At 39.1% G+C, this 24,387-nt stretch overlaps 1 protein-coding gene across 44 annotated transcripts in view; it reads left to right on the top strand.

Annotated features, from left to right (window-relative positions):
• Positions 1-24,387, top strand: part of CLASP2 (cytoplasmic linker associated protein 2) — a 146,275-nt gene that overhangs the window by 42,166 nt on the left and 79,722 nt on the right. For 38 of the 44 annotated variants that reach the window (XM_042043790.1, XM_042043796.1, XM_042043793.1 and 35 more), the window contains exon 8: positions 15,971-16,117. In XM_042043790.1, the coding sequence (XP_041899724.1) occupies positions 15,971-16,117 (147 nt within the window). Of the gene's footprint in view, positions 1-15,262; positions 15,469-15,954; positions 16,118-24,387 lie in introns of those variants that run through there. The other 6 variants (XM_042043833.1, XM_042043832.1, XM_042043829.1 and 3 more) reach the window with 4 other exon arrangements.

Raw genomic sequence — 24,387 nt, 5'->3', positions numbered from 1 at the left:
TTTTTTTTTTTTTTTTTTTTTTTTTTTTTTGAATCACTGTTGGATTGCACTCTCTACCCTCAGCGTGTCACCTAAAAAGTAGATTCGGGTACAAACTCTGAGCAGCAGCTCAGGGTCTGGGTAGGCTGTCATTCCTGCTCTCCAGCATGTGTTGCACGCATGCTTTGGAAGCTGTTTCTCTTTAAAGTTGAGGGGGGTGGGGGGGGTTTCCAAACAAGTCTTCCGAAAACTCACTGAAAGAGGCAGCACCTTTCTTCAACAAAGCCCTTTCCTACTTCCTGTGGCTTTACTGTTTTATTTTGTGTTACGTTTTGTTTGACCTCTGTTCTGTGGAGTGCTCTTCCTTAACCAGGCCTGCTTCTTCTCCTCCCGCTTCATTTTCCGTGGTGCTGGGGGGCGAAACGCCCGCCGGCGGTGTGGGATGTCAGCCCATCGCGGGGGCTCCGCCGGGGCCGGCGCTTCCCGGGCGCTGCCGGGCGGCGGGGGGACCCGCCGGGCACATGACGGCGGGGGCGGAGCGCCCGGGGGGCCGGGCCGGGGCCGGGCCGGCGCGGAGGGTTCCCTTGCGAGGCGGGACTGCTATTTTGAAGCGAGGCGGCGGCTGTAGCGGTAGGGAGCCGGCAGGAATCCGGCGGGGATCCGGCCGGGACCCGCCGCGCCCGCCCTTCCGCGGCACCGCCGGGCATGATGACTGTGGGGGACGGTGAGTGGGGACCGCCGTGCCCTTGGGGACGGGGCTGCGGGGCGCTCTCTGCAGCCCGGGGGGCCGGGGAGGTTGGTACGACAGGTTGGCGTCTTGGGCTGACGGGCTTGGCTTCCGCCCGAGCCGGGCGCTGGGCGATGGATGCTGCGTGCAGCAGCAGGAGGGTACCGGGGCGCCGTGCGTGGCAACTCCAGCCCTTCTTGGGATGTTAACCGTGCCTGGGTTTCTGGGATGGCCCGTGATCTCAATTATTTACTACTCTGGCGGGTTCCGCTGTGCATTTTTATGTTGGCGTTGTGTTTACCCCTCTCGCCTCGGTGTTACTTGTGTTGGCCACCTCTGCAAGATAAGGTAGAATTTACTATACTGCTTTGTGAACAAGCGGATGTAAACCTGCCGTGTTTTGTGAAGAAATTCATACTCATTCAGCATAGCTATAAAAGAAGAGCCTTGCTGCTAGAGCTGGGGATGTACATTTAATAAAGACATGGGATGTTACTACGTTTCCTTCAGTGCACAGTGTATTGTTACACAAACCAATGGAAAGTAGGTCAGTAAAGCAATACAGACTATATGGTTGTGTTTTCGTTAAAAACTAGACATATGTTTTATCTTTATCGCACCTCTTGGGTTTGCGTGTCAGCCAGGTTCTCTGAGCTTAGTACCATGATGACTTTCTATATATGCGTTATTATTTTTAGAGAGACTTGAGACGCGTTCACTGGACTTGCAGCAAGTTTAGGGATGAGGTAGGATGGCTGTGCTTTTACAAGTGACTACATATGCAGATTCGCATAAAGAAGATGGCTTTACCAGATCAGATTAAATCTTTTATCTGAATTTGCTAAAACAGTAGTTGTAAAGAGTCCTGAGAGAGACCCTTTCTTGAGGCGACCTGAAATGTTTGTTTTTCACTTAGTTCTTTCATATGTTAGAGACTGAAAGAAATAATGAGCATGACCAGAGCAGTGAAATTATGTCTGGAGTGCACAGTCTAAAAAAATTTGGGCAGTTCTCTGATGTTTGTTTGTCATTTGCAAGGTGCAGGGGAAGTCATGGTCTTTGTAGAACTGAATATGTACCAAGCTCACTCTTGCTGAGATTTTTTTTTTTGGAAATGTTTTTCTTCGTCTTTGTTTCCTTCCTGTGAAGCAACACAGTTCTCCATGGTGTAAACATGAATTGTGGTAACTTGCAGATTAAGAATGCAAGTTGTAGCATGTTAAGAAACAACTGCATTCTCTAGGCAAAGCCGTAGGATTTTTGTCATTCTGTAATGGTCGAGGTTTATAAAGTGAGGGTGGTTGTGGAGCTCTCTTCTGTATAATTTAATTCGTCATTAACAAAGGCACTAAGAACAAAGTACTGTTCAGGCAGTCAGCTGACATTCCGTGTAGGAGCTTTGAGCAGTAATGCCAGATACAATTAACAGTGTGTAGGATGATTATATAGCTGTTGGTCTCTTAAAACTACTGCTTACCACATTTACAAGGAATTCAGTCTTCTAATGTTGTTATGAAACTGCGAGGGAAAATAAAACTGTAGTTACTATTAAGAAAACTTCTTGATCTTTTTTTCTAAATTTAATGATGGTTTTGCTGCGGTCTTTTGTTTTGCAAATATTCTGTATATCCTAATATATGCAGCATAGAAGAAAATGTTTTAAGGTTAGTGATTCTGCAGCCTTTGAGAAATGTCTTTTCTTGGCAAAATGTCATTTTGTTGTGGCCCATATGTATGTTTAACTTAGTATTTGTGAGACTAGGCTGAAGGCATTGTGCAGATACTCCAGAGAACAGATTTTTTTTTACTTGTCTTATTTGGTTTGCTCACTTAATCAGCCTAGATGTGCTACACAGTTGCAGAGTATGTTTGGAAATGCCATCTAGAAGTGGTAATGTTGATTTTATCTTGAATGCAAGACACTGGCTTCTTGGAACCTTTTGGATTATTTTTTTTCCCAGTTTTCTTGAGCACAAGCAGAAATGTAAATAAAACGTGGTGCTTAACAGTTGAATCTTAATCTGATTTCTCAAGTGAAGATTAAAGGGAAGAACCAGATTTTCTGTTTGCCCCCATGTTAACTGTCTCAAGCTCTCCAAGCTATTGTTGGAAGAATGTAGAGGGGGAAGAAAAATAATCCTGTGCTTGCGGCCCAGCAAACAAATGGACCGTAACTTCTACTGTACTGAGTGCGCGCCAGTGGGAGAGCATGCGCTGCCTCAGTCTGAAAGGCATTTCACGTACTTGTGTGACTGGAGGTCTGTGTTTGCCCTGCAAGTTGTGTTCGGAGGCTGCTGAGGAAAACCAGCCAGGAGCTGTTCCTCGCTCTGGTCTCCTTGTTCTTTGGAGAGGATAATGCATTTCTGCCATTATCCGTTGGTAACCAGATTAGGCTGCTGAGGAGGTGGCGAGCGGAATCGCCGTGCGCACATCGCGTTGCGCATTCTCTCCAGCAGCGCGTTGTAATTCAGCAGCTTCCACTGGTGTTTCCTCACCTTGTTGTCAGTCTGTGCTACGTTACCTTGTTGTTTTGTAGGTAAGGGACTGCCTTGATCCCAGTTGAACAAAGTAATTAGGATAAGGACAAAACTATCTGCCTAAAACTACAAATGACCTTAAAGGGAAGATTAGACATAGGTTTTCTTAAGATGTACTAAACATATTGCAGTACCAGATACAAGGTATTTGAGGGCTATCTAAAAGCATATAATCAGCTTTGTAAGAGGACATATTTGGTGCACACATTTGTTGCACTAGTGTATACTAAGTATACTGTTTTGTATCATATAATGAATAAGCACTTCTTTCTTTATTAGTGTATTTTTATGTAAATGGCATACAGTGTTTCATGACTTTAAGCACTTGTCAGATTTTAGATGATAAAGCATATGTGACTGGTTTATGAATAGAAATTATCCTTCTATCTTACTGCATATGCATATCAAATTTTATGTTTTGTCTTCTTTCAAAATACTTGATTAATATATGCATGGTCCTAAAGCATAAGAACAATTATCTTCCATTCCCTGATGTTCTTCTGAGGGAAGGCTGTCTTCCTAAGTCTTTAATCTGATTAAGTAGTTTCTGTGAAGTGTGGGTGCTGTACCGCTTTAATATTTTACTTTTGACTGAGGAAGGGATTGGACATATTAAAGATACAGAAACTACAGTGATGTTTGAGACATTAGCTTGATTTAAAATATATATGTTATTTTAGTGCACGTGGATTTCTGAGGTCTATTTTTGATTTTTGTTATCCTCTGGTAGGAGACTTTTTAAACCAACAGAGTCCTGTGAATAATGATAATAAAGTAATTGCTACACTGGCCTAGAAATTGGTCAGGCTGTAACTGTGGTGCTTTGTACCATTCAGAGATATCTCCTGGGTGTGGGAATATAAATAGTAGCAGAAGTTTTTGTGTGGGATAGAAGCGTATCACTTGCTCCCTTTTCTGTTCTTGTTTGGGCCTGTGTTTTTTTAAACATTCTGACTGCACCTGCACTGGCTCCTTTTCCTGTAATTGGTCCCCACCACTCCCCTTCCGTTATTAGCAGTTGGTGGGCACGCTGATTTGGGAAATGGCTTTACTTGCTGTGCCTGAGGGAGGAAGGACAGATACCATGAGCTGGAATTTGATTGCTGTTTGGAACCAAACCAGTGCAAAGCTTCTTTTCACAGTAAGGTCATATTCTACTCCCAGTGATTAACATAGATTCTGAGTTGTGTTTTGTCTATAAAGTGCAAGTACTGTTGCTAACAGCAGTAAAAGAACAGTGGGACAGTGAAGCAGCTGAGTGGGAGAGGGAGGGAATGTGTAAACACGCCAAGGGCTGTATGGAAAGACAGTTTCTACTAAGAGAACGGATGAATATAGCAAGGTTCAAGACTGATGTGAATAGAAAAATAATTCAGGGAAGAACTGTGCAACTCAGAGCATTTTTTATTTAAAAAACAAGGCTGCAAACACATGACATAAAACAGTTGTTTTCTCAAAACCAGCATAGCTTCTGGAGTGATACATGCACCTGAATTTTTAATATGTTCTAGGGTAATAACTACAAGTAAGATTTGTCTTCTGTTTCTAAATGACATTTTCAAAGTGTCAAGGAATTTTGTGGGTGGTGGTGGTTGTTGTTTTCATTAAACATGAAACATGAGTTCACAAAAAAGATTTCCAGATATGTTTAATCTTTCATCCAAAAGTGTTGGTTGTCTGGAGTGCTGGAGTCAGTTTTTATTAGTTTTTAAGAACAAGTTACAAAATAAAAATTACTTTGGTGTTTTCCATTCTGTCTGCATGGTTTTGATTATTCCAGACTGTTGGTAATATTACATGTTTTTTAGTTGTTTGGGGGGGGGTAGTTATTATTATTTTTTAAAGGTACACTTTGAAAAAGAAAAAAAAAAGACACATTAGAATTGTGAAGAGCCACAGGAGAAATTTAAAGCCTACTAAGGGTTTCCTTTGATAGATGTTGCAAGAATCTTCCACTTGACTGATTGGATATTTGCCTTGCAGGGTTTATTTCCATCTTTGTTATCTATGAAGTATGAGGAGTATTTCCTTACTGTTACATGTTATTTTTAATAAAGTCTTCCTGTAGTAAATACTGATGAGCAAGTAAGCTACATTTGGATCATTTCAGTGTCTGAAATGCCTTCAGAGGTGAAGGGTCTCCTGTAGTATTGACCTGAATCAGAAATTCCATTCTGTATATTGTATTTATAAAAGCATCTTAGTTTTAAAGACTTGTGTTTCGGATTTTGTGTCTGCTTTTTTTGCCCAGCTCCTTCATCAAAATACACTTTCACAGCAACAGTTGAAAAGAGCAGTTGATAAATAATAAGAGCCTTTTGAAAACGAGCTGTGTATGTAGCCTCTTATAAGAAGTAACTACAATTTAAAACTCACAGGAGTTTCCCAGCTATATGGAGTGTAGGCGACAAAATTTTCATGGTAACAGGATTTCTCTGGTACTGCTTCATGTATATTTAATTGATGTGAAAACTTTTCTGTTCAACTGAGAAACGCTTAAAAGCCCTCAAAGGTGGATAGTTGGAGCCTGAGCAAAGGTGAGGAGAAGGACTGAAGATGTAGAACAAAGCTCTTAACAGCCTGCAGAAGAACTGTACTTTCTTCAGATTAGATATTTTTGCTTTCATCAGAGTCAAGAGCTCCATGGTGTTCCATGATTGCCTAAGCAATGAACATGACTAGATTCCTATTTGACAAAAAATCCTTTTATCATTATGTGTTGTTTTGTGTGTTGACCTGATAAAAGTCCAACTTACGCAGTGTGAGGTTTGCTATTGAACTTAAAGGTCAAAAGTATTTCTGTTTAGATTGTTTTTGTTTAAAATTTCTTTGCATTGTTGAGAAATTCATTAGAAACACTGCGAGAAACAGTCTCTGTGTATTATTTTGGGGTTGGATCATGTTCCCACAAAATTAGAGAAATGGCAGCTACTAAAGCTGCTTAGCCATAGACCAAGCACTTCAGATTTTCCAGATCTGGTGTGAGTTTTTTAGCTTCTGGGTTGCTGGTGGATGAGAGGCTGGACATGACCTGGCAGTGTGGGCTTGCAGCCCAAAACTCCAGTTCTGTCCTGGGCTGCATCAAAAGCAGTGTGGCAAGCAGGGCAAGGGAGATGACCTGTTGAGTGAATCCACAGGAGGCCACAAAGATGATCAGAGGGCTGGGGCACTTCTCCTGTGAAGACAGGCTGAGAGAATTGGGATTGTTCAGCCCTGAGCGGAGGAGGCTCCAGGGAGACCATACAGCACCTTCCTGTACCTAAAGGGGGCCTACAGGAAAGCTGGGGAGGGACTTTTTACAAGGCCATGGACTGACAGGACAAGGCGGAATGGCTTTAAGCTGAAAAAGGGCATATTTAGACTAAAATTCACTTGAGCTGGTGAGGCACTGGAGCAGACTGCCCAGAGAAGTTGTGACTGCCCTGTCCCTAGAGGAGTTCACTGCTGGGCTGGAGCTCTGAGCAACCTGGTCTAGTGAAAGGTGTCCCTGCCCATGGCAGGAGGGTTGGAACTCGATAATGTTTAAGGTCCCTTAAAACCCACACTGTTCTATGATTCTATGTTAAGTCGATTTTGAGGAGAGTTGGGCCTCTTAAAACCGCCTGTTTTATTACCCACGAGTGAAGTTGCAGCATTGAGAGTAAAATAGAGGTAATGTGCCATATTTTCTTAATCTCTGCTTCTGACTGTGTGAGGCAGAGATCAGTGAGCTGAAAGGCCATTAGCAACCCCTTTCGTCTGTGCTGTGGTGTGCATGTTTTCATGTGCAGATATTAACTTTTAATTCCTAAACTACATGGATATAAAATTCAGGAAAATAAATCTCTTAACATTTTGTCTGCTATGTGCTTGTATTACACTTTCTGCTTCTAGGATCTGTGTTTTATTTGTCAATCTGCCTTGCCGTTGTACATTTTCAACAGGCAAATTGAGTTGAACATGCAGAAATTGGCCACACTAAAAACTAATGCAAGTATTAGCTACTGTCATGGTCTCTCTGATGGTAGAATTGTATTTGTCACTGTCACCCTCTAACAGTAAATCACTAGGAGCAAGAATTTAAACTCCCTGTTTGTAAAACTTCTCATTGATATTATATATATCCAATGCCCCTTCACTATCACATATACTTGTGATATATGTTAAAGATGAATGAACATGGTACTTCTGAGTGCCTCTCTTACCCTTGCTGTGTTGTAATTGATAGTTTGAAAATTCAAATCATTAAACCCAGGTGCTTCTGTGTGACCGAATTAAGTACTGGCAATGTCATGAATGAAACCATTCCTCAATGGCTATCAGTTGTTTGACTTAGCTGCAGATAGATATGATGGTCCTTTTTTATACTTTTCTGAACTTAAATACATCAATAATGCTAGTCATATTATTGCAGTTTATGGATAGTGGTTTCTAGATAAAATGTGGGTTTGTGATAAATACATTGGTTTTAAAATAGGCCATTAGATTCACTGAAGAAGATGCTGGTGCTATTGAGAGTTAGGTACTTGATGTATAAGCAAAAGGAATTTTTGAAGAAAGAAATAAAATTACATCTGGAGCTGAGATAATGAAGACAGTAATTAAACCAGGCCTACTGAGCAAAGACTGGCTGTTGGATTACAGAATATTTTAAATGCAAATAGTGGAGTTTATACTTAAAGGAGATACCTGAAGTGGCAGCTTTTTTAGAGGGCAACTGAAGCAGCAGAATGAAGGGTTTGGCCACAAATGAGGTTTGAATTCAGACAAGATACAACAGTTAAATAAACCATCACTTTTGATAGAAATTAGGAGTCTTTTATGTGTAAAGTGGCTCACAAAAATTAACCAAGCATGGAGTAAAAATTCTCGTAGAGCTTTTTCTTTCTTTTTTAATCACTGTTTTAAGTGAATTACCTGCTTTCATTTTAATCAGTGTCTGGGTGGGGAAACTCTCAGAGGGAGTACTCACTCATTTAGCAGAAATCTTGAGTGCCTCAGAAGTTACTGCCTTTTTCAGCTTTAATTCTAATATTTCATAAGAGAGCAAAACATTTGCACTGTGGTAGGCATGTTTTACTTTGTGCTAAAATAGAGGAGTATCCTGTCAGTTTTTGTGTTACAGCTAGTGAGTCAACCTGTGTGTTTAAAATGTCAAAAACTTGCAGTCTTTGATTTCTTATGCAAGGTAAGCCTGTGCCCTTTCTACACCTTTTTTCCTTCCCCCTGCCCAAAAGGTACTTGATTTGTTAACATTTCAGCACTGGACATAGTGCAGTGTGGTCCAAATAGCATGGCCTAGAGCAATAACGTAGTACAGATGTTGAAGAACAATACCATTACGTAGTTATATCTTAAGCCTTGCTGTTTAGTCTTGAATCCTGTTTTAGGTGTTGCCTTGTCATGAATTCTGGAGAACCTCATTATCTTTCTCTTCCCGTTTTACTGAGAAAATGGTACTTCATTTACTAATAGGTTATAGGCTATTAGGTGTTGATTCAGAAGGGTATTGAACATGCCTCAGGAAGGATGTAAATAAAGTGAAATGGACGATTTTTAAAGTACAGTGATATTGACTGCATCTTCAGTTTTCAGTAAGTTTGCTGGGAGTAACATTTGGGAAATGTTACACATGTATAACAAAGGAAAGTCCAATTGCAGGAATTTAGAAAGGACTAAATGATTTATTAATTAATTCAAACATGTGGACTATGGAAATAATTTTACAGGTGCTGTAAAAATATAAAATAGGGCAAGATTTGCAGAAACTGTTTAACTTTAATAGGTAAAAATTAGAAAATTACATGGTTTACAGAAGACACTCTAGAGGTAGAAATGGGAATGAAGCTTTACTTGGGAGCAAAATTAGCTCAGTTGCTTATTTGAGCTTACTGCAGCTTTATTTGAAACCTGTAGTTAAATCTTGTCTTTCAGCCAGACAGATAAACTGTAAGACTAGCTTTTCTTTGAGGTTAGGAAAATAATACGGGGGATACGTTACATTTTTTCTGAATTAATCTTTTTTGAACATAGTCCTTCATGAAACTATGGAGTAGAATGGATAAACTACTAATGTCATTAGAATAGGCCTGTATTAAATGTGGATGATTATTGTGGCATGTGCCATTGCCACTCCTAAGTAATTCTTTTTTTAAATGTCTGTCAGGTCTAGTGTCTTCTTTCTCATTTTCCTTGTTTTCTTTTGTCCTATTCATTGAGAGTCATGTTTTAAAAAAGACCAAACACATACACCACAACAAAAAAAAAACCCAAAAGCAGGTGTGAGCCTCTTTCAGTGCTGTAGCTGGTTGATGGAATGTAGGAGAGCTGTATTCTGCTTCACTTGTTGAAACGTTAGGGGATCTTTATTAAAATTTGAGATCAGATCAACAGCAAAATTTAACTGATAAATATTTGCCTTATTCCTGTTACTGATTCTAGTTCCCCTTACTTGCTGCCTTTTTGATTCTTTTGAAGACACTAGTTCCCTGTGTTCCCAGGAACTGCCTGAAAAAATAGCATGTGAAGGAATATGTTTGGCTTAAGAACGCTGGGAGATTTTTGAACCAAGTTTTGTTGTTCTTTAACCACTCTTCTCATTGGTATTTTTTATCTCATCCATCCCCTGTAAGGTTATTATGGAAAAAGGAGTCTCTTTTGGTAGGAGCTGGAGATTTTGCTGATGAGCATCAGCATATATTGCACAGAAGAGAACTATTTGCATATAGTGCACAGAAGAGAACCATTTGCCAGCGCTGAGTGTACCAAGTGCAATTGCTTCCTTGAGGAAGGCAAAGAGAGCAAAGGAGGTAACACGAAGTGAAGTTAAATCCATCAGTAAGTGGCCTCGTTTCTGTGCCTCCGGCTATTGTCTCTTGAAGAGCCATACTCCATCTTTGTGGGAAGCAGGCTTTTGTTTGGGAATGAGAATTTGTCTCCTAATGGTTTAGGATCCTGAGACCTGCTGTAGCTCAGGGAGAATGCCAAGGAATGATGCCTTTATGGTAGATCTGAAGCTTCTTAGGTGCGATTCATCTGTCCAGCCATAGGTGTCTTGTGCCACTCGAGGTGCCTTGCAGTATCCACAGTAGCCACGCGGAGCGAACAGGCGTGACACAAGACCCACAAGAGATCTGTGGCCTTCTGGAATGTCAGCTGGCTGCCAGACAGGATGCCCAGAACTCTCTAAACTGGTTTTAGATGACTGTGCTTAGGCAAATGAATCTTATCCTTTGTGTCTGGACAAACAGATTTGGACTGGATGGATGTGTAAGGGATAAAGTTCTCACTAGATGATGTGGGGCATTGGCTTGAAGTATGGATTAGAAGGATCAACTAACTTGATGCATGTGTAGTGCTTGTGGCTTCATTTTCATGCTTGGACAGAAATTGTTGTAGGCCGCACCAGTTCATCTGGAATTGAGGTAATGATCCCGTCCCAGATGTTCCAAGTAATTGATGCAGTCTATGTAAGTCCCTGAAGGGAGACAGGCAGTCGGTGTCTTGGTAGGCACAGAATGGGGGAGTGACTTGTAAAATGTAAAGAGTTCATCTACTTGGGGGTTTTTTTGCTTAGGCAGGATTTTGCAGTCGTCCTCATAAATATTTTGTGGTGTAAAGGAGGAAGTGTTAACAGTAGTTAAAAAACACTTAGTATTTGTTAGCAAAGCTTATCATTATCAGTTATTGAAGTAAAATTGATACAAATGTTTTGAACTTAAGTCAGTTTAAAAGCAGTTTTATTAAATATGTAAATATTAAATGTACTGTGTTTTCTGGTTTGACTATTGTTCATCTACAGTAAAATACTGCAGGTTGGTATTTACAAACCTAGTTGTGTTAGATATGTAAGAAGTTGCTACTGAAAACAGTATCAAGATTTGCCTTTATTGCCAGCTTTAGTTACGTATTACTGCAGGGGATGCAGGTTTTTCACCCTTAGGGTGTCACTTGGGGATCTGCTTTAAGTCAGTTAACTTCTGATTTCCTGGTGCTGAGTAGCACAAGTAGAGTATAAATCTTGTACTTACACTGCTGTGTAGGTGATACTGTGTTTCATTTTTCTGTTATTGACTATGACGTACAGTTAGATACCAGAATGTCACATGTATCTTCAAACCAGCTAAGGTAGAGGCTTGAGTTGCAGTAACAATAAACGTATTCGAATTTAATCATCTTTGGAAAAAAAATACTTTTTCTCTCTGGATATGAAAAGCTTTAGATTTCTCTCTAGATTCTCCTTGTCACTGGATACATCTGTAATTACCTTTACTGCTCTGTAGGCAAATCACAGTAAACAGATTGTTTTGAAGTTTAAAATATTGGGAGTACTAGAATGTTCTTTGAATATCAGGTTTCATTATACATTTTTATGCTTTGATCTCTCTGAATACTTCAGAAAACATGCACTACGTGTTTGTGATCTGGCCCCCAAGAGTAACGCTACAAGGCAGGAAGATAGCACATATTTTGTTTATTTTTAGTTCAAATGGCATCGTTTGTTTCTTAAGAATTCTAGTATTTAATCCACTGTGATAGTTCAAGTTTTGGTCTGTCTGCCTGGATGTCATCTTCAAAAAACTTCGGTAAATCATAAGTTCTGAAAGTGTGGTAGATTTTGGGTTCTGATGTGTCCTGCAGGTTGGTTTGGAAGGGTCTTTAACTGGAAAGATTTCTTAGACAACTCTTTAAATGTTTTATAGAAATGCACAGCAGTTCATTGGTAGCAGTTGACTTGCTGCATTGTACCTGCAGAACATGCTCTATGGTGCAGGTCTCTGCCCTGCATTAGAAGAGAAAACTTCTAGTGCTCACATGTTGAATCTTGAGTGCCTAGCTTTCTGAAGATAAAAACAACCTTTTCTTGAATTTTTTTCTTCCCCTGTTTTGAAGTTGTTCGTCTGGAAGAGAACTTGTACCAGAGTTGAGAGCATTTGTTGCTCATCAGTTTTCTTCAGGAGCTTTTGGCAGTACTAGATTCCAGGCTCTTCTCTGTATGGTGTGCTTACCTCCAAAACTCCTTATCCACTATGGTTTAAAATAGTACCTATCAAGTACAATAACAGTGTTGTGAGATTTAACTGAGGCTCAGTGTCTTTATTGTGTTTTTCCCTTAAGATGGTCTGTGTGTTGCTAGCAATTCATATGACTTCTTGTTTTTAGTACCTTGGAGCTTTGGTTTAAAACACTGTTTAGATAATGCTTTCTTAGCTGTCAGGTGTATTTGCGTATGTAAAATCTGATACTCTGAAAGTGTTAAAATTACCTAGAATGAAAATTATCCAGCCATTTTAGAGTTTGCATCCATCAGATAGATGGCTTTGTTTTGAAATACCAATTCCATTTAGGCTTTTATTACTTCTGTTGTAGAAATACATTTTGTTTGTAGACTGCATAAAACTAACATTAGAGGCACAGTTTGATACTGAAATACAGCCATCCCCGTGCTCTGGGTGTCGGCTGTCGGGAGCTCCATCCCTGGTCCTTTGGCCACCCAAAGGCACATAGTAAAGCCAGATTGAGCAGAACTGCTCCTTGATTATGCCCTGGGGAGCAGCAGTTACAACTCGAGCTGGGCTTCTCCATGCTGAAGTACATGGAAATGCTTTTACAGGAGCTACAAATAAGTGGATCATTGCAGATGAGTGAGAGCACATGGAAGGCACATTGTAGGGGAAGCAATTATGATGCTCTGTTTTCATGAAGTGCTATAAATACAGACTTCAGGTTTCAGATCTTCACAGTGTGAAGCATATTTCTGAAAATGGAAAGTCCCTAAAGATCACTTGGAATTTTGATGTTAAATCCTAGGGAAATAAATGTGTAAAGGCCTAAAAGGGTCAGGAAAACCTCTGGTTTCTTTAAAAGACCGAATGAAATTTTCCTGCTTATGTTTATTTAAAACACAAATCCAGAACAAAAGAGGCTCAGCTGCATTATTATCACTTTAGCCTTAATAGAATTAAAACAGATCCTTTTCAGCCATTAATTTTACATGCTTATGGTACTGTGCTGTTATTTTGGAACACTTCAAGTAAGTGTACCTCAGTTTATAATTTATTTTAACATAAACCATGAAAAGTCTGGTTAAGAACCCCCATGTATCAGTGCTTACAATCAGTTCTGTGTACCTCAAAAGAAAAAGGCATTTATTTTAAAAAGATGGGTTTCATGTGGACTGAAAAACTGTGTAAAACTATTTCATGGTGTAGATTTTTAATTCAGTGTTAACAATGTTTTAAATGTTTGAAAAAATATTCTTTAACTAGACAAAGTAATTTGACAGTTTTACCAAGAACGTTATTTAATATATCCTCTAATATACACAATGTGTCAGTAGGTCGAAACATTTGCCTTTGCATTTTTTTCTGAAATTCTGTTTGCACATTTGCGGGTTGAGCAATAACTTGTACATTTCTCTGTCTTTAATACTCCTTCATGATGAATTGTTGGGTAAAAATAAAATTAATTTGTCTGAGTCACTGGTTCCCAAAGTACACAGTTGTTTGGGGTTGTTTAGATTTTTCTTGATTAGGAGATTTTGCATAAATGAGCAAATGCTCACTTTCTGTTTTTAAGATTGTATTGCAAATAACTTTATTGTTTCAAAGGCTTATGCAATATTTGCATATCAGTGCTGCATTGTAGAGCTGTTGGGTAGTAGCATGAAAGTCTTGCCTGTTTCTTCATCAGATTTGCAAGTGCAGCAACAAAACCTTTTTTATTTGAAAAGCGTGTTTTCCCTTTTAGTCTGTTTTCATGATTCCATACTCACGTCAGTGTTGATCTGTTCATGCTGTTCAAAAATATGCAAGATATTTCTAATGCTATTCTAAAATTACCTGTAATGTTGCAGGTATCCTAGATATTAACCCTTGCCATTTAGCCTTCTGTTACAGTGTTTAGATCATTTCACTTAATCTGGCCTTTGTATTAGTGGCTTTCCTTGCTCGAAATCTTGATGTCTGGTTCTATTTAAGATACTGAGAGTAAAAGCATCAGGAATCAAAATGTATTCTGGCTCAGCCCGTATGCTGAGCGGGAGTGCTGTTTCCATGGCAGCACACAGGACAGTGAGGGGGAAGGCTGATGCCTTTTCCTCCGATTCGGAGAGTTTACAGATCCAAACAATTACTCTTGGCAAGATTCTCCTAAAAATCAGTGTTTATAGGAGAGGAGGAAATAATATTATTGAAAAATTTTAATATGTATCTGTATTTTTCTTGTGATGGTTTGTTTCTTTGATCATGGAGATTCATTGGTGCAAAACAGCTTTTGGCAAATGCTGGAAAAATGTACTAACTATAGCAGCAGTGATCTTGGACACCTTAAATGCAGAGTGTTCTGACTCTGACGTTTGATGGCGCTGCAAACGCTGCTGGACAAAACCTTTCTTATGCCCTTTAGTGCAAGCTTCTTTCCTCTGGGAGGCTACATTGTTAAATATAGTTGACATTTCACTGGGAGCAAGTTCTGAATAAGTGAAGGGTGAACAGTTAACCATTACAGACATGATGAAGCTTTGCAATTAATTTTTTTTTTTTTTTTTTTTTTTTTTTTTTTTACAAATGGCAGGTTTTAGTGCAGGTAATATGCTAAATTGGTCTTTCATTACTGTAGTGCAGCTGTGTCTCAGCCTCGCCCATTTTATTTATTATAGGAACCATAGTCTGGTATGTTTTCTGTGCTCAAGCTTATAGATAAATCCTTCTTCCCTAAGTGGGTGGAGAAAACATTATGTTCTCCTGTTGGAACATGCTGGGGTTCTTCTAAGGCACAATATTTTGAATTGAGACTATTTAGTCACTAGAGATGAATTTCTTTCATGATTAAAAATACACAAACCTGAAATTACAGGAAAGAGGAGTGCAAGCCCTGGAATATTGTCTGCCTGTCTAATTTTCTTAACGAAGGATTGGAATAGTGGCAAATACTGTGTGTGGGAATGAATTTATTTGCATGGAGAATTTTCACCTTTTCCTCTGGCGTTGGCTCCCAGAAGATGATGTCACCTTGCAGCTCATTGGTTGTGCAGCACCTAGTGCAGGGAAGGGAGAGAAAGATGCCGGCACAAATCTCAGTGGTGGTGGATCTAGGGTGTTTGCGAGCAGATTTTGATGGAATCTTTGATTAGTATCAAGAATTTACTGCATGTGGCCATGTGAGGTGCTGGGTCCGTCCTAGGGTGAGGGGATTGAAGAGCTATCAGAGGAATGAGGCGACTGATCTGCAAGAGGATCTGTGATTGTAAGTTGAAAAATCTGGGTGGAAGGAAGGAGACAGGGAGTGCTAGTTAGACACATTGTGGGAGGATGTGTAGCAGAAAATGCATGCATGAGTGAAAGAAGGAAAAGGAGAAGCATTTTTCTTCGGTAGACTGGAATGATAAAAATTGTATTAAGGGCTTTCCTTTTGGGAAAATATTAAGAAATTATTAAAAAATTCAGTCTGTGCAGAGATATTTTTCCTTTGTGGGAATGGATGTGTAGGATTCATTTTTATGCTCAGTTTTACTGTGGTTAATTATGAAGGTAAAATAATATTTTATAAGAACTTGAGATGCAGAAAATGCTGTTTATCTCCCATTGTCATTTTACTCCTAGGTCAGAGACAGGACAAAGTGATAAATACTTGGTTTTATGTATGCATTTTGTGAATTTCTGTGAAATGTGAAGCAAAATAGTTGATTAGGAAATGAAAATACACCCGTTCTAATGGCTGTATTTTTATTTAATGTATCTTTTTCTAGACAAAAGCTTTGATGATGAAGAGTCAGTGGATGGAAATAGGCCATCATCAGCTGCTTCAGCCTTCAAGGTACCGGCACCTAAAAAGCCAGGAAATCCTTCAAACAGTGCAAGAAAGCCAGGATCAGCTGGTGGGCCTAAGGTTGGAGGTAATGTAAAGCTATTCAGATTCTAATCAGTGTTCCCAGAAACCTTGCCAGAGCAGGCACAAAACAGAGAACTTTGGAAGGTGATGTTTAATTCATGACTGCAGTATTTTTGCAGAGCTGAGAACAGTAAGGGACCCTGTTTTATGTAATTATTCATCTGTAAAGGTGTGTGCATGTCTGTCTTTGTGAGTGTACACTGAGCTTATAAAGGTCTTTCATATTATAAATAAAATTAACATCTGGAGATAGCATTTATGTTGGTAAAATGAATATATATATATAGAGAGAGGTGTCTCTGCTGGAATCCACAGTGCACTTATTGTGTATATAAATATCCTGTGAAATTCTGTAGTAGGTCTGTGTAGATGAAATTTTACTGAAGGTCTGCACTGTTTCACATGCTAGAAAGGATTAGCCATCACCCAGAGCCCTCAACAGAGGTGTATATTACATCTGGATGGCTTTAGTTATTATTCCTTTAACTGTCAGTATTATGAAATTGGTTGTGAAAGATAAAAAATGAGGGCCAAAACCCTCGCCAGGATTTTTTTGCATGGTATAACTTCAAAGCAGCGTGATGAGGAGTGCTTAGTAATTATGATCTTAGGGCAGGGAAATCCGCATTTTTTTAGGGCGGGGGTAGTCTAACAAAAGCAACTGTTTATTTCTAAAGAAGTGGCTGCTTTTTTGATGGTTCATTTACACATTCAGAAAAAATACATAATTCTGTGGAAATACACCATACATCAGGTACAAGGTTTTTATGAATAAGTGGTTCTTTTAGTAAGGGGTTTTTGTAAGAGTAAATGGTTTTTTCATGTTCCTATTCATGTAATATTCCCATTTGTGATCTGCAAAGCAAGTATAAAATTTGGAAGAAGATACACATGGCAAACAAGCTGGCTTAAATATTTGCACATTGCTAAGATATTGTTAATGTTGTGACAATTTATTTGTTTTCAGTTGTGATCTTAAGAATTCCTAATAAATTGAAAAGATTTCCATAGGGCTGGATCAACACTGTCATAGTGTAACTGAGAATTGATAGCAATACATATCAGAATAGTATCAGAAGATACCACCTAAAAGACTCCATAAAGGAAATTCTTGTTAATATTTATTGTTGTTGTTATTATTGCACATAGTAAATATTATAAATAAGTAAATATAAATAACTAATTATAATATAATCTCTTTTAACCTGAAGCATGGTGGTTTTTGCATGCAAGACTAACATACATAGTACCAGAACTGAATGCTTAGTATTCCTATTTATTTCAGTATGGGCTTTTAATAATATTATAATATTTTATTAAATATAGATGGTTTTAATGTAATTTTCTTTTACATGTAGGCCACTTTGCATCCTCTGCAGTAAAAACATGGAGATACAAGAGCAGGTGAAGGGAGATAAGAACAGAATAACCACTCAACTGATTTTTCAGTTTATCTAAACATTCAGTAGTAAAGGAGATTAAACACAAGAAAATTATTACATTGTTTTTTCTCCTTTTCTTATATTGCCAGACTTTAAAAAAAATTAAAATTAGGCATGACAAAACCAGAGTACTTTGGTTATTCCTTGCTTTATACCATCTGCTTTCAACTCTGGAAAATATTGGGGCGTGTTTACATACCCATCTCTTTCCCTTCTTTTTTTATTCTGTAGGATGTCTGTAGCCAGAATTTTGAAAATTTAGGTTTAAATATTTATATAATATTTACAAATCTTGCATCTCCTAGCCTAATCAAGAACATTAGTGTAGATGCCAAATTTATTTCTTAAGCAATAAGGTCATAGTCTATTCCAGAAGTGAGGAGTTTCCTGTAATAATCTTCATATGAACAATGACACTAGGTCAGACAAGAGGTCTGGGCAGTCCACTGTCCCATCTGACAGTGGTCAGAAATGGCTGCTAGAGACATGTACATGAGCAGGACAAGTGTCTAGAGGCACCCTGTCATTGAAGGATAAAATGCTGGGTTTAGAAAGCTTTATTCCACAGAGAACCATGGTCTTCAAAGAGTCCAGTTAGAGCATCCTATTCTGCTTATCTAGAGACTTCATTGATCTTTATGACTACAACAAAATCTTGATGCTCTTTCACATCCAGTTTCTGTAGGATCTACTTTGCAGGTGCCTAAAGGACACCTGAGATTTTTCTCCCTCAAATTTGCCTCAAAATTGCCATCTCTGTGGAGTAAATTTATAGTTCTGGAAGTGTAGTAAGGCTCTGCTGTATCCTACAGTCCCAAATCCTTGTGCTCACCACTGCATTCCAAGTCAGTAGTCAGTGGGCGTGCCATTTCTCGCCTTTTCCTCATAAGCACTGGATGGGTATTTCGGGCTTTCACTGCTCACCTCGTGCTTCTGCCACCTGTTGGTCCTGCTTGTCCCTTTTCTCTGACTCTCAAATATCCATGAATCCATATTCAGAAGTAGTAGTTCAGCCTTGGAGGACGAACTAGCAGCAGCTCCTTTAAGTGTGGTGCTTTTTATTTCCCTTTCACAAAAATCTCCAAAGTCATGTAAGTGACCTGCAGTTGAAGCAAGTCTTTCACTGCAGTTTCTTCTCTTCAGACTTCTGTGACCAGGCAGAATTTAGTGCAGATAGAAATTGTGTTGAGCATAGGCTGAGGTTACTGCAAGTTCCATTCATTTAAACTGCCTTTTATATCCCAGAGATCCTTTACCTATGTTGCTTGACAGAGGTATTTTCCTATGAGTTGTAGGTGACAAAGTACAGCTTTTTCCTGGGTCCAGGAAGGATTTGAGGCTACTCGGTCTTGAGGCTAAGAAAATTGAACTCCTTAGCCATGCTGCTGGCTTTCTTATCTGCTGACACCTGCTGAATTATACCTCAGATGCCTGTGTGCTTGACTTTCCATTATATACATCTTGGAGATGCTTTTTATTGAAGAAATGGGCAATTCCACCACTGCCTGGATATGCTGTTCAAGTGAAAGGACCCATCTGATATTCAGAAAAAGAATTTTTCACTGTTCTGGGCATTTTCCTTTTAATGTAGGAAATGTACTTTGGTGGCACTGGAAGTGCGACATCATTGTCCAGGAAGGCAGGTGAAACAGGTATTTATATGAGCAATCGCAGTGTCCTACTCAGCCTGGAATTCTCTCTCCTTGTGCTGGGAATGACTGTGCCAGACATTTTCGTATTGGCGGTAGGGATGGGAAGGCTTGTAGAACTTGTGGATTTGATAACAGGCGTGATCAAGCCAACTAAAGACAGACAGCTTGCCAGAAAAGTACCGGATCAGGCAGCCACAGTGGTTTACTGCCTTGGGAGTAAAGAATCCAGCAGGCTGTTTCTCCTCTGACTTCTCTGCTTGGAGATGTTCAGAAGTTGAGCTTCTTGCTGGTGGTGAATGAGAAGTGATACATCTTCCACTTAATGAGGCAGTGCTTTGTTTGGCATATTTCTTATTCCATGGTCAATACACCTCCCCAAGTTAGACCTCTGCCAAGAAGCACACAGCTGATCTGCGTACTTCTGATAATATGCTCTCAGCTCGAGCCTCTGGAAATGCCTCTTTGCTCTAAAGCCTTCTTTAGAGCACTCTGTGTTCTGCCCTTGCAGAAATGGATACTTGGGGGCTTTTTCTTGGCAGCGTGGCAGAAGCACCTTTTTAATTGTGAGGGACACCGTAATTTACAGTAGAAAAGGACTTGAGTATGTCAGCCAAATGAGCTATATTCCTGTCCCTGTGCTGTTCAAGATCTCTTATAGGTCTTTGGCAAGTTCTCTTGCAAATGTGAGAGCCCTGTTCCAAGTCTTTAGGGAATTTCCTGCTTGTATACCATTTGGAAGCTTTATGTAATGTAGGTGTTAGTAGGAAACCTCAGGCTGCCTCAACAAGACGTCTGGCATCCTCTCTTTTCCCAAAATGTCAATTTAGGTCAGTAGCCTTTAAAATAGATTAAATGTAGAAATGGTGATTCCTCAAAAGAGCCATGTGGCCTTTGGAAGAAATGCTTACTGATGAAACCTAATCATGACAGAAGTTCGTGTTAACTTTCCATTGTATTTTTAATGAGAAACTCTGTGGGGCTGGAGCATTAATCTTAGTGTTGTAATTTGAAACAAGGTAGACTTCATACTTTTTGCAGTGTTTTCAGCAGGAAGATAATGCATGGTGTATTTTAATCTATAGTTCATTGGCTTTTTAAAATCTTTAGTACATTGTCGGGCTGGTGTTATTATGTATTGCTTATTGTTTCACACTGACAACATTGTTACACTTTTTGAAACAACCTCTCTGTAGAAATCAAGTAACTGAACCAGGTGAAGAGTTTGGCAAAAGAAGGCTGTGAGGACTATAATAACACCATACATGAAGGAACTGTAGGAAGCTGTCCCCAACTTCAGGACATTTTCAGTTATGTTTTTGTATCTGTCATTACACCTTTTCCCCCTTCTCAATAACAGACATACAGCTCTTTGTTGAAAAGTATTAAAATGGTGCTTATTTGCTTTTTTTTTGGCTCAATTTCCTAGCAGAAGACATTTTACAGCCTTTAGAGGCTCTAGTAGGAAAAAATTTAACTGGAAAGGCTCTGCATAAAATAAATGTGAGACTGAAAGGTGAAATCTCAGCCAGCTGGAGTTAACCTCATTAAAACTACATGCTGTAGTTAAGAAACATTCGTGTTAAAAGGGCTTCAATAAATGTGAAACTGTAAATACACATTGTTAGTGAATGGTCTTGAGACAAGATAGACTCATGCTCACTGTATCGATTGTCTCTAGATTCAAGAGAGTTCTGTGTTCACTTTAGAAAAAAAAAAAAGGATTCATAATAATGCCCAAAAGGTTTTTTTTTAAATTCTGAATTCTGCAGAAAATAAGTTTGTGAATGTTTTCTCTATTATTTTTATTAGCCCTCATTAAGTGATTTCCAAAGTGCTGTATTTGTTGTGTAAAATAAACTAGGATTTTTTTGTTTTCCTTGTTCTACATTGGGCCCTTGTATGACATGAAACTATTCTGAGGTAATACTAGTCAGCAGAGCACCCCCAACATTCTGTGGCACTTTGTTTTATTTTTGATTTCCAGGTTGTAGTGAAATTCAAGGATTTTTCTTCAACATCCCAACTAAAAAGTCTTTTCTGTTGATCTGAGCAGCCTTTGAGATTAGCCTTGGGTATGAGAGTCTGAATCAGAGAATTTGCTACAGAATGCCTGTTTGCTTCCTTCTCCCCACAGTTAATGTCAATTAACTTCCATCCCAAGAGATCCTTGCCCATGGAATTGCTGGGTTGCAATCCTGTAGTCATGAACTGCAGCTATTTTAATCTAATCCAGAGTTCAGGGAAGTAGGAGGACATTCAACTGTCCGTGTCCTCTGAGAGTTATTGGATTTTGTTGTTGTTATTCCCCTGAATGGCACTTGAGGTTAAGGTTCCCTTGCATACGATCAGTGCTCTGTTTTCCTTGACCATTATAAGTGCAATAAATGTGCAATCACTGGCATTTCCATTCCTGTAGCAAATACCTTCCTTTGCAGCTCTCTTCAGCAGAGGGATTGAAAAATCCACCTTAATGAAGGATCTGAATGAAAACAAACATGATAAATTATGTGTGTATATATGTGTATACACACTTATACATATACCTTCAGAAAATATGTATATGTGTCCATAACACTGTTCATTAGTCTCTCTGTTTTCTGTGTGTCATCCAGGTGATAGTTCATACTACCCTATTTTTCACTTAATTTCTAGAAGTTTCAATTAGATTGTACAATTCATTATATTGGTATAAGCATGATACTATATAGACAGTCTTCTCTCAAAAGGCCCATAGTTTAGAAGTCAGCTTATAAATGGATAAAATAGGGAGAGAGTAACAGTGGAGCGCAAATGAAGAGGTCTGGAGATAAAAGCACACCACAATACGTAGCCTAGCCTGCTTGTGACATCTCTGCCTGGGGTTCTAGTCCCAGACATCTTACTGGCAATCGTGGTTGTACCAGACAGTGATGAGAATAAGGAAGACAACCCAGCCCTTGTTTAGCTGCTGACAATGAGTACTGATTTTTTCAAGCAGTAGGAAGGGGAAGCAATTTGGTTATATTTTCATGTGGGTTAATCTAGAAGGAAAAAGAGGAAGGAGGGAGGAGGAAGATGGACTGAAATCAGCTGACTCTGCCACTTGGAGTTCTTATGGACTGTGACCGTGTTGAAGAGTAAGCAAAGATGACCATTCCAAAGTGTTCCTGCATTGCGGCTTTGCGGAGTAGCAGGTGTGATTCCTCTTCGTAGGGTGGTGTGTTCGTGTGTGGGAGAAGAGTCTAAAAATCTGTTTCATCTCTTTTGACAGTTGTATATGCTTTCACACAGAGAAGCAGGGAATGCAAATTATTTCCGTAATATAAGTATTTGCACCTGTGTTGGAAATGTTTTTTGGAACATATAAATTAAATGTTCTTTAAAAGATAAGAGAAAAAAAAACACATTAAACTCAAGTTACTTTGACCTTCTGTCTTGCCCTAGTGAACTTTTAGAAGTAAAAGATAAACATGTGCTTTCTAGGACATGTAAAAATGGTAATTGTGTAGTTTGTGATGACAGGTGATGTGAATTGTTGTTAATAAAGTATCTGTTTAAATTGTTCCAGAATGGGCACTGACAACTGTAGTGAAAATTCTCTATTACTGAAACTATTACATCACACTATCTCAAATCATTCTGTTTTGACATCAGAATTACAGATGATACAAATCAATTGTTTGTGTTCCTGGTTGTTCTCAGTAATTTCTGTGATGTACATTAATTAGTGCAATTTTCCCCATTCAAGTGTAAAACTAGGAACAAATTAAAGTAAAATATAAATAGGTTATTAGGAAGTTACCTTAGAAACCCAAAATAATACTAATGCTATCATGTTCATAAAAATAGCATAACTTCAAAACTCACCTGTTGAAACTGGACAAATGGGCCAGAGTCTCAAATGTATGTCCTTTTAATTATTTATGAAAACTGAGTGCCAAGAGAGAAAAGAAATACACGAGTGCTTTGAAAGATTACCATGGGAGCGTGAACATTGTGCATGAGTTGAAAGATGACTGCATGAGCTTCCAGTTGAGTAGAAACCAACGTTAATCAATTTGAGATAAGCCTAAAAAGTCAGGCATCTGTATTCTTGCTGCTCATGGAACTGCTTGTATTCCTTCACATCCAGGGTTTGGTCTTACCTAATGTATGCTGTCCAAACCTTGTACTAAGTTAATTACACTGTTAATTTCTTTGTTTTATAATTTTCTTATTTACTTGTGCTTGGTAAATATTTATTAATTGAATATCTGTGAAGAGGTAGTATTATTAATCTTTTGTACCTGTGAAACGGTGTACAAAGGAATTGAGGCTAAGCTTGTTGAAACTATGCATTCAGTGTTAAGGATCAGCTTCAAACATTACTGACTAACTTTCTTGGAGCATGTAATATTCAATACATAATTCCAAAGGAATTTTCATGCTCAAGAGCAGCTTCAAGTTGTACAGTGTGTATGCTGGTGCCGTCATCTTCAGTCCACATAAGAATTATTTTGTGCTTCCTCTTAGTACAGGGGTCCTGTATTTGTACCTGACTAACATGTCACACCTCAAGGCTTGAGATGTGCTATCCTGATAGTTGAAACCCTGGCACCACTTTCTTCCTTGTAAGCACAGCTCACTCCTAATTTCTGCTTGTCCCTCCTGCTGCTGTTCTTTCGTGGGGTGTATAATTGTATGGAGGGATCTGCTTAGCATCTCAGTCCTCAGAGACAGCACACCGGGTGGAAACTTCTGTTCATGAGCATGTCTGTGGCATGTAGGAGGAATGTTTTAATGGAACAGGCGCAGTACAGGTGGGCTCTCTTGGGAAGTTCTCTAACCACATCTGCCAAGTTTCTAACATAGGCAGGTAAAGTAAGGAATACAAGGTACCGTAAAGGTATTTTAAGATATTATGCTGTTTTGTTCAGTTTATGCTGCTGTTTCAGCTTGAATGACTTTCTGGGTGCCTCAGGGACAATGACTTTTGGCATTGGAGGAAGTGGGGTGAACACTTCAGGTCAGAATGAATGTCAGTCACTGGGGCTGAACATGACAGAATTCATCTGTCAGTTTCCTTAAAGTGGGCTTTCTGGTGAATGCTTTTCTACTCTGCTTAGTCACTTGAATTGTTTTCTAAGCTGGTTAAAAAAACCAGGAAGGCTTTGCCAGTCCAGATTCTGGGGAAAAAAATAAAAGGCTCATTTGGGTTTAGT

Source organism: Corvus kubaryi, unplaced genomic scaffold, assembly GCF_017639235.1.
Source record: "Corvus kubaryi isolate FWS band 111438036 unplaced genomic scaffold, C.kubaryi_AGA036_p1.0 37398, whole genome shotgun sequence".
Lineage (NCBI taxonomy): Eukaryota > Metazoa > Chordata > Aves > Passeriformes > Corvidae > Corvus > Corvus kubaryi.
The sequence above is the reverse complement of the archived record's forward strand: the minus strand, read 5'-3'. Positions and strand labels throughout refer to the sequence as shown.